Genomic DNA, 10087 nt, shown 5'->3' with positions numbered 1-10087 from the left:
TTCATCTCATCTCATGGTCTTGTCCTTCTTTATATATACCCTAACTTGCAACAATAAGCTAGCACTGGTGTGGATCAAAAGAAAGAAAAGAAAAATAATCAAGAAAGACGTCTAAATTGCAGCTTGCGTGCATCTTCCATGATCAGTCATGTCTAAGATCTCAGTTCTTTGTCTCCTCGTCCTTCTTTTGCGCTTCTCTTCTTACTCATCTTCAGGTAATTAACTTAATGATAATATCTCTATTAGAGTATTCACCTATATATGTCTAGCTAGCTAAGTTTAGTTGCATATTTTTTTCTTTTGTTTCAAAACAACCATCTGCTAGCAGTCCCCGTTGAGGTAACGGAGGCGTAAGCTTTCCCTGGTAGCTTTGAAAGGATTCAAGGAGGAAGCGGTAACCTAGGGGAAACTATCCTGCAGGGAAAACCCTCAGTATGAAAATGTTTTAACTCTCGTGCATGTTTAACTTTTACAGGAAATGGTGCTGAAGGCTTTGTCCATGACAATGTTGCCATTAATCCAGCTTCTCTTCCTGAGGTACAGTTGGCTCTGTACACTATATGTTAATCTTGCATAAGAGTGTGATACGTCGTTGAATGATTTGTATGTGCATATAAATGTAGTTTACAGTTTAGCTAGTATATTAATGGATGGTGTGTTTGAAATTTCAAGGGTAATGGTATGAAGGTTGAGAAGATAAAAATTGCAACGAGAAAGCTATTGGCAGAACCTTATCATGCAGTACTTGATTATGATTATGCAGGGGCAAACCCCAAACATGAACCAAGGAAAGGCAAGCCAGGTGGTGGATGGTAGAAAGTACGAGACAACACAGAATATCGACTATATACACTCCGTACGTTGCTACTACATTCATAATCATCCTCGCGACATTTCACTTTTGTTCGTCCATCGATCAATCTCAATTTCTAATACCATATAAACTATTAAGATTTAAGAAATAAGAGAATTAGTTTTTCTAATTAAGGAACAAAACTATAATTCTTATGAGTCTTTTAAATGATCTCCTTATGCTTATGAAAATGGGGAGATTATTATATAATTAAGGGTTGCTTAATGTAATTAAATACTTGCTAGTTAGCTATTAAGTTGGGTCGTGTGTTATTATTATTGACATTCTATTATGTACTAATATTTTTCATCACACACTTGAATATGAAGATCAAACTTCCTTCATCTACTATCATTAGTTCTCCTGGTTATTGTTTATCTTTTGGTGTTTGTAAGACTATTTTTCCCGCTCCTGTGCAAGGGTGTCAAGATACACCTTGAGAAATTATTTTTCGGCTTCTAAAATCAAAAGTATCCGAAACCTGTAGGTTGAAAACAAAATTTCAGAACGATATTTAGAAGCAAAAAAAATCTAGTTTTTGTGAAGAAAATCTTTTTCTGCTTCAGACTTCGAGGATTGATTTTTGTTTCTCGTATCCAATTACACATAAAGTTCTCCATTTCATCTTTAGAAAAGTTATCTCCCTCTCCGTTGTTCGTTGAAAAATATGTCATTATATATTTAACGCTAATCTGATTTCGGAATGTCTTTTGGTTTGGCGTTGTTGATCTCTGTTTATATGTAATAACACGATAAACTTATTACGGTTACTAATACTACTGGAGCTACTAATTAGCTAGATATGTAGGTTTACTGATCTATCCACTTCTCAAAAGTTGACCTAATTTTAGATATGTGACGTGTGGGCTCTTCAAAGCATATATAAAAAGCATTATGGACAATTGTGCTGTTCATGATAACAAAGATATCATATCACCATGGTTTTCTAATGTTTATTTGAAAAAACTTTCTTTCTTTCAATGGTTCACATTTTGAATCACAACCCCTTTTCTGAGCTATATTGATATCCATTCATGGATAATCCTATGGAGGATTTAGTTCTATAGTGCTTCTGATCTTCTTTTGTACACGACAGCTGGTTCGATTGGACAATGACCCGACCAAGTACTAGCCAGATCAAACCATATACATGCATCTCCGTTGTTGCATTGTTATGGTGCTAAGCTGAGATTCTATACATGTGCAGACCCAGGTAGATTCCTCATGCTCATTACATCTCAGTGCCCTGGAGGGCCTTATATTATTAGTTTGATCCAGAAATTGAATAACTTGTTCAGACGAATTACGAAGTACATAGTAAGATAGCAGATATAGAAGTAAAAGATTCAGTTTCGTTCCTATGATGGCTGTAACACTAATAACATATATGAGAGAGATCCATTTACAAGGCGTTGGTTATTATGTACATTACCAGGAATTAGTGTAGAAATCTAAGAGGAAAGCAACGATGTCATCCATATTCCAAGGGAAACCATAGCAAGAGTTGCAAAAGCTTGGCTAAATTCAAGTACGACATTTTGTTGTTCGGCTGGCAAACTACTCCAATCTGTCTTCCCAAAATCAGCTATTACAATGCTAACATTATCCTGTGAGCTTCGGTCCTGCAGACGTGTATAAAACTCAAGGTCAGTGAGTCAGTGTAATTGCACCCCCTTGCACATTGTAGACAACTGATCACGGAGAGGCAAGATATAGAGGGATATGTACCAGAGCTAACTGTGCAAGTGCTTCGCAAGCTAACTGAACATTTCCGTGTTCCCGTAGTTGATTCCTAACAAAGTTTACTGCGTCCGAGCTGGGACATCAACAAAAAATTGCAAACAGCGTTAATGTTCTTTGTTACCAATCAATATCATAACTTACACAAAAAATGTGCAAAGACTAAACAGGTAACCCAGCCAACCTCTTCATGTAATCCCATAAGCCGTCTGATGCTAACAACAAAAATTCTGCATCTGAGCCGAGATTTACATTGTAGATATCTGGTGAAGCAATGACTAGATCATCCTTAAATTGTACTCTGCCTCAACAATAAGGAAGTCCCATTTGGTAAGTTTCTCATAAGTTAGAACTGAAAGCAGTATATATATTGCAGAAACATACCGAGATATAAACTTTTTTGTCCATCTACCCTCTTCGACACCTTTCTCTAACATTCTACACAAGAATGCAAATCGAAATCCTTAAGATTTGAACTCAAAAAATAAAAACTGACTATAAGTTCAAATGAGCATCTGTGGAGGAAAAGAGAGAAGAGTACAGGAGACGAACTCATTCTTCTTTGTCTTGAAACGTGTATCACCAAAAGCACGAGAAACAGAGATGTCGCCGCAAATTCTTCCATCTGTTATCTGTATACCAACACGACAATATGACTTAGCAATTGAGACAAGAAACTCTAACTAAGGGACGCTGAAAAAATAGATGGAAATCATTAAGAACCCAAAGAAAAACACACACCCATCCACCTGCTTCTCTGATCCTTCTAATTTCCTGAAGAGAAACTTTGTTGCTTCCGTAAGGCCGATGAGGATTAGTCACTATTTCTGTTTTGCCAGCTCGTGAGAGAACCTGCATCATTCACAAGTTACTTACGCGCCATGAACGAAAAAACGGGTTGCTCTAAATTAAATGTACTATTCGACAAATTGTAAATCAAATCAAGTGTGAATCAAAATGAAATAGATCATAACTTCACAAGGGTTCGACTGATACCACGCATGAGTCACCAATGTGCGAAATGATTAACATGTCGTTTCCAACAAATACAACCGTAGCCGTCGCGCCAGATTCCTCATCTTCTCCTTTCGCATCAAGCCTTCACAAGAAAATGTCAAAAAATTTCAAGAAACTCAATAATGTTAAACAAAAATTTACCAATTGTAATTTCATGCATCATAAGAGACACGTATGTAAGGTTCTTACCAGTTCAACAACTTCGTATCCGCGTTCACGAATGCTTCTTGCAACGCTTTTTTCGCAGGGTTGAGATCTTTTGCACATAAAAGCAACCCACCTTGTAAAGCTTTCACACATTCTTTGTATAGCTCATCTCTAAAAATGTCACATTACACAAATCAATGATAATAACAAGTCAAAATCAAAAACCGGAATTTAATAACAGTTGTTGGGGGTTATTTATTACTTTCAATAATTCTAATTTGCCTCTTCATTACCTTTATAAGATGTGTCAAAAGAGCTGGAGTCACCATTTGATACAAGAAACCACTTTTTATGGCTTTCTAAGGACATTTTTTATGAGATGTGGAGAATAGTCTGAATTCTATAGATTCTCTATATAAACCCTTTTCTTGAACTTGTCTATACAACTTCTCTTGTCACCTAATGTTTGTATCATTTCTTTGAGACCATGATATGCGTCATACTATCTGGAAGACAGACGCTCGAAGGCTCAAGAACGCATCATTCTAGTACCGATCGAATTTACGCGATAAGTTTTCTAAACCTTTGTTGTTATAATTTAATCAGTTGTTTTCTAGCAATATATAAACACTCATAGTCAAATAGATAATATTCTTACCGGAGGAATTCGACGGAAGAAAATCCTGCATGACCATCAAATACAGCTGCAAAAGAGAACCCATTCAGATCATCTGACCGGAGAACGATATCATCTTCCATTTCTTCTCGTGGACCTTGTAATCGACTCGATCCCCATCTAATACCTGAAACACCAGTTAAAGATGAAGGCGAATCGATTACTATAGCTGAACAACATGCTTTTCTTTCTCTATAAATGTTATTCTTCTTGGTTTTCAAGACTGAGTTGTAGCTAATTCCATTGAGTAAGAATTTTTGCAGTAAAGCCATTGAAGAAGAAAAGCTTTTGAAATTACAGCAAAAGCTTTACTGAGACAAAAAAAAAAAAAAAACTGAGTATGTGCTTTTTAGAAAGATAAGAGGAACAAGGTAGACCTCTAACTGCCTCAACAGATTAGATTTCAGATTCCTATGTCCAAATTTGCTTTCCTGAGATATTTTTCCATACTGCAACTAGTTTGTATCATAGTAGAACGGACCGGGTGAGAATATCTCAGCCGTACACGTAAGAAACGTTGTCGACTTAATTCCAAATCAATGACAGAGATGAATGACAACTCATTTCACCACAAATTATGTGACAAAAAAGACAAGCATGCAAAATTTATAGGAGAGGAGTTTGAAAGAATAGTTATAACCACTGAGACAGGATTACAAAGCCTAAATCTACAGTTTCACCTGTCCAGTAACTTACATGAGTAAAAATACTACAAATTTTTTTTACCTGATTTACAATCTACAATAAGCTTCTTCTTCTTGGTTGAGTTTAATCTCCTGAGCTCTCGCAGGAGCTCTCGAAGTTGCCCATTGCATCATGAACCAACAATCTGATAACATGTCCGCCAGATAACTTTGATATATCAAAACACTCTAGTAAATCAGCATCACAAGATAGTAAAACCCATTCATGGTCATCGTCTAGATACTTGACTTCGAACGTACCCACTTCTAAGCGTAGCCTCTTGGCAATTTCTTCTTTCAACTCTGTCAGTCCAGACATTAGAGAGACTCGAAATCTGATGATGGCTTCTTTAAAACTGACTTTCACACTCACGGTCCTAACATCTTGTTTTGTTCTGATGCTGTGAATTATCTGAGCAGGATTCGTCATGTCTGGAGGAGAAGAATGATTAGTAACACAGATTGGATTCGTCCAGGTAGACTTCAAGAATTTTTCATCGGGAAAACTTTCTAGTGCCAAGTTGGAGAGGTTTCTCAAATCTGCAGAACTTCCCGAGTCCTTGGTTAGCAATCCACTCGGGGCCGGTTGCAATTCTGTCACCATACGAGCATCATGAGTCGAGTAGGCAGCACATAAGTTTATTTCTCGGAATGGTTGAAACGGCAAACCGAAGGAGTTACGGGTTTCTTGACCAAGTTCCTGAATAGACGAAACAAATAGATCCTTTGACGGTGTGACTTCATTATTGTTGGCAGGGCTACCTTGGCATGACAAATGAGAAGTAGGAGTACCTGCACTGTCATCTGTTGAACTGCTCCCTGTTTTTGATCTCTTTGCACCCTTGCGAGGTTCGATAATGTTCTTCGTATCGCAATGTTCCTCATTTCCTGGGGTCATTCTTCTAGGTGATTCTATAGGAGGCTTGGAACCTGGGAATTGTTCTTTGCGGTCACTATGCCAGGAAGGAGAACTAACTGGAGCAGGTAATGGGCTTGATGTGAGAGAAGTCAGATCGAATGCTCCTTCACCACCGTGCACAGATTCAATCACACGCTTGATCTTTGAGAGGGAGCGATTAACTTTGTTGATCTTTCGTGATGGCCACCTAGAGATACCGTGCTGTCTGCAGATACGTTTCATGGTGGTTGGGCAAACTGTAAAACCATTAACCACAGTAAGAGGAGTAGCCATTTCATTTTATTTATTTTTTTCGAGAAAAAGAAATTCAAAGCCTGTGAAAAGTACTTGACAAATAAAGAGAGAGAGAAATAAATGGCTTACCCCCAAGACTCTTTGCGGCATCCTTAAGACTGCCAGAAAAATATTGTTGAAGAACATTTAGACTAATACACTTCTCAGTTTTGCCCCGCCTTCTCTCTGTTGTTTTTTTAACTTCTTGATTGCCAGAAAGAGAATGGGAACCGTGATTCACATCAACGGTATTTAGATATTCCACCTTCCTTTTAGCATCATTTTCCACCGGGAACCGCTTTTCCAACAAATCTGACTGATTAACACCTCCTGCCTTATTCATCAATCCATTTTGCATCGGCGGAAATTTAGTCACGGGGGATATTTCAAGTTTCGGGTCACATTTATGTTCTACAGATGCTTCGATAATTTCAATGGATCTCTCCTCTTCTTCCAAATCTTTCCCAGATGCAACCTTCAAATTTCGGAAATGCTGCTTCATTGTGGCAAAGAGAGAGGTAAGAAAAGCCTGTTGCTGGTTGGTCTCGACGATGGTAGGAGGTAGAAAGAACTCTAGGATATAATCATCTGTCCCTGTGTAAGCACTCCGCAAACAAATTGCGAAGCTGCTACGTAAATCAAACATGCGAGCATAGTGAACGAGGGGATAATTTGTTTTACTGAACTTGGTGATATCTCTGGAGAAACATGAACCAAGAGACAAAAATGCCCTTCCTGCGACCCCCTGTCCGTTCTGTAAATGATGTTCAGAACAAGCATCCCGGAAACCCCACATGTGAGGATCAATGACGTAGAAGGCTACATCAGTGGTAGACATACAGATTTGTCCCATGCAGCTGCCGTCAAAACTCGTGCAACTCTTCTGAACACCACCACCATGTGCGATAATGCTCCTATGCCTGCACGGAATCCAGGTCTGAGCCATAGGCAATTTGTGGGTTTCACACACCACTGTCAATATTTCCAAGATTTCAGCCAGTGCATTTTGACGACCTTCGTTACATATCTGGTTTGAAAGAAAAACAAAAACGCATACTGTGAGCAAGAAGTAAATTAGCAATCTCAGACCCATAAATAGGAATTCGGAGAATCAGTTAACTCACTTGAACACTAGGAGAATCCATTATCTCGGAGGTTTTAAGATTTACTGCCTGCAAGGGAACTGAAATTATGTTACAGACGGCAAAATATTGTAGAAACAAAAGATTAGCTTGAGAAATGGCAGACATGGATCATAAAAAAGGCAGTATCCCTGACAACTTTTCTGACCCCATGGCCGTCAGATGATAATATCCAAGAAGAAATAGAATTAAGATGTGTTTAACGAACACAGAGATAAGAACATCACCAACCTCAAGAGCTTTGCAAACTTTATCAACTTCAGGTGCATAATTCACCTTATGGGATGTCGTTATTAGCTCAATAACACCAATACAAGACTTTCCAGAAGTTTCAAAGACCGGCAAAGCCAATGTTCCACGAACATTATAACTCAAAGCATGATTAAGTCGCTGATACTCTTTGTCGCTATAATATTGAACATTTGGAGTCCATTCCGGCAACTTCTGCCGAAACACACGACCTGGAAGCCCCAAATCTCGATCACTCTCTCCATCAAGAGAAAATATATACATCAAAGACACCGTTCTATACTGCAGAAGCCCATTATTATGCGCATCAAGTACAAATGGTTGTCCAGAAGTCGTAAGAACATATCGATCACCTTTTTTAACCGGAGCCCAAACCTGTGCCAAAACTTGCTGGGTCTCCATTGATTCCTTGAAGTACCTAAGTGCTTGCATCATCCTTTCTTTCATGACACAAGATTCATCTGGTCCCTCCGTCGAAAACAGCTTCTTTTTCCCCTCCTCCCCACCAAGTTGCCCAAGATGTTTTTCCATCATTGAATCGGTATTACCTGAATTGTTTAGTCACTTTGTTATAGACAGAAATTCAATACAACACGGAAACTTTTCGAGTAAAAGTAAGCGCCATTTGTCAATCGAAGGCATTCGGATTTATGACGAAGTCCTAAAATGAGTTTACTTTTTTCTTTTTGTTGATGAGCTCACTTTATGTAATGAGTTTACTGTTTCCAAATCTTATCATTCTACCTAAAACAGCCAAAGACAAAAAACCTAATCTCAACTAAAATAACCAAACAATTTCCGCAATTCATATAAAAATAGAACAAGCAAAACACACCAAATTGCATTGCTTGTCAATGAAATTTGGGGCAGAATAACAAATTGAAGTCGTTTGATGAAATTTTCTGGCTAAATCTGAAATGGATATGAATGAAAATTACATATAAGTGAAGCAAATTTAACAAATTACCCCCTAAAAATGACTAATTTTTTGAATCAGATTCACAAAAAGATGCAAACTTTATACAAATTGAGCAAACCCCAGAGTTGAAATCTGAAAGAAACACTTAACTGGATAGCAATTTAGGCCGATTTGTGAGTTGAAAACCACCATTAGAGGAGTTAGGAAGAAACCCACCACAACCATCACCACCACCACCAGATTTGTCCTCAAAATCTGTGAAAACCCATAGAGGAGAAGAAGGTGTTTCAATTGATAAACCTGGATTGACAGGATTATGATGAGGAGGAGAAAGTGAAGTATTTAGAGAAAGAAGAAATTGAGATGAAGAAGTAGATGGATGATGATTTCCCATGAATGGATTTGAAATGAATGAATTTGAGATTAATGGAAACATATCAAAAGAAGACCATGAAGATGAATCAAGGTCAACTGAATCAAGATCCATGAATGGATATCTACTATTGCTGCTCTCCATGTTTAGAGATTTTGAGAAGAAATTTCTTGAGTTAATGTCTTCTTCTTCTTCTGGTGATGAAGAACAAGACATTATCTTCTTCTTCTTCTTCTTCTTCTCTGTCTGGTCTGGTCTGGTCTTTTTCTGTAACTATGTGGAGAGAAAGAGAGAGGAGGGGGGGATTTGAGATGGTAATGGCAGACTGGCAAAGACTGGTTGTGATTCCAATTCTTCACATTGATAGAATCTATTTGTGTAAGTTGTATTTTACTACTACTTGCATTAGAAAACACTTAAAAAAACTTTCAGTGGAAAACAAATAAACAAAGACATAAATAGTAAACACGCAAGAAAACAAATGTAGCGGGTAAACCCAGTAGTACACAAAACTACAAAATATTGGAAGTTTATAACCGCCAAGTAAAACTATAATCAAGGTTCAAAGAAACCTCTAGAAAAACGGTTCAATCTTGCCTCACAAATGTCCCCTAACTAGGCTATGCGACTTGTTTGTTTAGATAACCAAGGGGGTTAGGGCAGTTGGTCAGTGGTTGAACTCCCAAGTTATAGGTTATGGGTTCGGCTCGTGTGTTGATCTTATTTAGAAAAATAACTTGGGTTCGGCTCGTGTGTTGATCTTATTTAGAAAAAGAACTCGTGTTTAGATTTGACTCGAGTTAGGGGTTCAACTCTTGTGCTGATCTTATTTAGAAAGAGAATTTGTGTTCTTTGATCTGACTCGAAATCCAAAATTGATTCAGTATCTGACTTGATCGGATGTCAAATTGCTTTGTTGTTTTTTTTCCTTAATGTGTGGGTCAAGGTTTGATTCGGTTTCTATCTTGCCTCTCACAAGCATTCCCCAACTGGACTAGGCACCTTGTACTTTTGGATCTGGTTTGGGATTTGAATCTGGTTTGGTATGTGATTCTATCCGAGTCGTATATCATATTGTTCGATTTTTTGTTTTTCT

The 10087-nt window shown here is 37.9% G+C and overlaps 3 protein-coding genes across 4 annotated transcripts; 1 reads left to right on the top strand and 2 right to left on the bottom strand.

The window, feature by feature from the left end:
* LOC113339849 lies at positions 1-1204 on the top strand. Its single transcript, XM_026585074.1, has 3 exons — positions 1-215; positions 476-537; positions 673-1204. The coding sequence occupies exons 1-3, from the start codon at positions 149-151 to the stop codon at positions 814-816; spliced, it is 273 nt and encodes a 90-aa protein (XP_026440859.1). The 5' UTR covers positions 1-148; the 3' UTR covers positions 817-1204.
* Positions 1205-1874: 670 nt separating this feature from the next.
* Positions 1875-4786, bottom strand: LOC113340030 (protein phosphatase 2C 57-like). Of its 2 annotated transcripts, XM_026585239.1 has the most exons (10): positions 4416-4786; positions 3800-3928; positions 3590-3692; positions 3335-3445; positions 3146-3225; positions 2978-3031; positions 2778-2894; positions 2582-2669; positions 2286-2475; positions 1875-2099 (listed from the first exon to the last, which is right to left on the bottom strand). In XM_026585239.1, exons 1-9 carry the CDS (start codon positions 4703-4705, stop codon positions 2305-2307), a joined length of 1143 nt encoding a protein of 380 aa, XP_026441024.1. In that variant the 5' UTR covers positions 4706-4786; the 3' UTR covers positions 1875-2099; positions 2286-2304. The 2 variants fall into 2 exon arrangements, with proteins under 2 accessions (XP_026441024.1, XP_026441023.1); XM_026585238.1 differs by lacking the exon at positions 1875-2099 and having other exon boundaries at positions 2134-2475; positions 4416-4785.
* Positions 4787-4996: 210 nt separating this feature from the next.
* LOC113340029 (protein NLP6-like) lies at positions 4997-9435 on the bottom strand. The gene is made up of 5 exons (XM_026585237.1): positions 8769-9435; positions 7682-8247; positions 7433-7480; positions 6399-7335; positions 4997-6271 (listed from the first exon to the last, which is right to left on the bottom strand). Exons 1-5 carry the CDS (start codon positions 9205-9207, stop codon positions 5202-5204), a joined length of 3060 nt encoding a protein of 1019 aa, XP_026441022.1. The 5' UTR covers positions 9208-9435; the 3' UTR covers positions 4997-5201.
* Positions 9436-10087: the final 652 nt, after the last annotated feature.

Source organism: Papaver somniferum, unplaced genomic scaffold (assembly GCF_003573695.1).
Source record: "Papaver somniferum cultivar HN1 unplaced genomic scaffold, ASM357369v1 unplaced-scaffold_21, whole genome shotgun sequence".
In the NCBI taxonomy this organism is placed as follows: Eukaryota; Viridiplantae; Streptophyta; class Magnoliopsida; order Ranunculales; family Papaveraceae; genus Papaver; species Papaver somniferum.
This window is presented reverse-complemented; position numbering and strand designations above follow the sequence as displayed.

Coding starts and splice junctions, on each gene's coding strand:
- LOC113339849 (XM_026585074.1), top strand. CDS start 149: ATGTCTAAGATCTCAGTTCTTTGTCTCCTCGTCCTTCTTTTGCGCTTC. Junction 216..475: donor CTCTTCTTACTCATCTTCAG/GTAATTAACTTA, acceptor TAACTTTTACAG/GAAATGGTGCTGAAGGCTTT. Junction 538..672: donor ATCCAGCTTCTCTTCCTGAG/GTACAGTTGGCT, acceptor TGAAATTTCAAG/GGTAATGGTATGAAGGTTGA.
- LOC113340030 (XM_026585239.1), bottom strand. CDS start 4,705: ATGGCTTTACTGCAAAAATTCTTACTCAATGGAATTAGCTACAACTCA. Junction 2,895..2,977: donor ACAAAAAAGTTTATATCTCG/GTATGTTTCTGC, acceptor TTGTTGAGGCAG/AGTACAATTTAAGGATGATC. Junction 2,476..2,581: donor CACTTGCACAGTTAGCTCTG/GTACATATCCCT, acceptor ACACGTCTGCAG/GACCGAAGCTCACAGGATAA.
- LOC113340029 (XM_026585237.1), bottom strand. CDS start 9,207: ATGTCTTGTTCTTCATCACCAGAAGAAGAAGAAGACATTAACTCAAGA. Junction 7,481..7,681: donor AAGTTTGCAAAGCTCTTGAG/GTTGGTGATGTT, acceptor GTTCCCTTGCAG/GCAGTAAATCTTAAAACCTC. Junction 7,336..7,432: donor TGGATTCTCCTAGTGTTCAA/GTGAGTTAACTG, acceptor CTTTCAAACCAG/ATATGTAACGAAGGTCGTCA.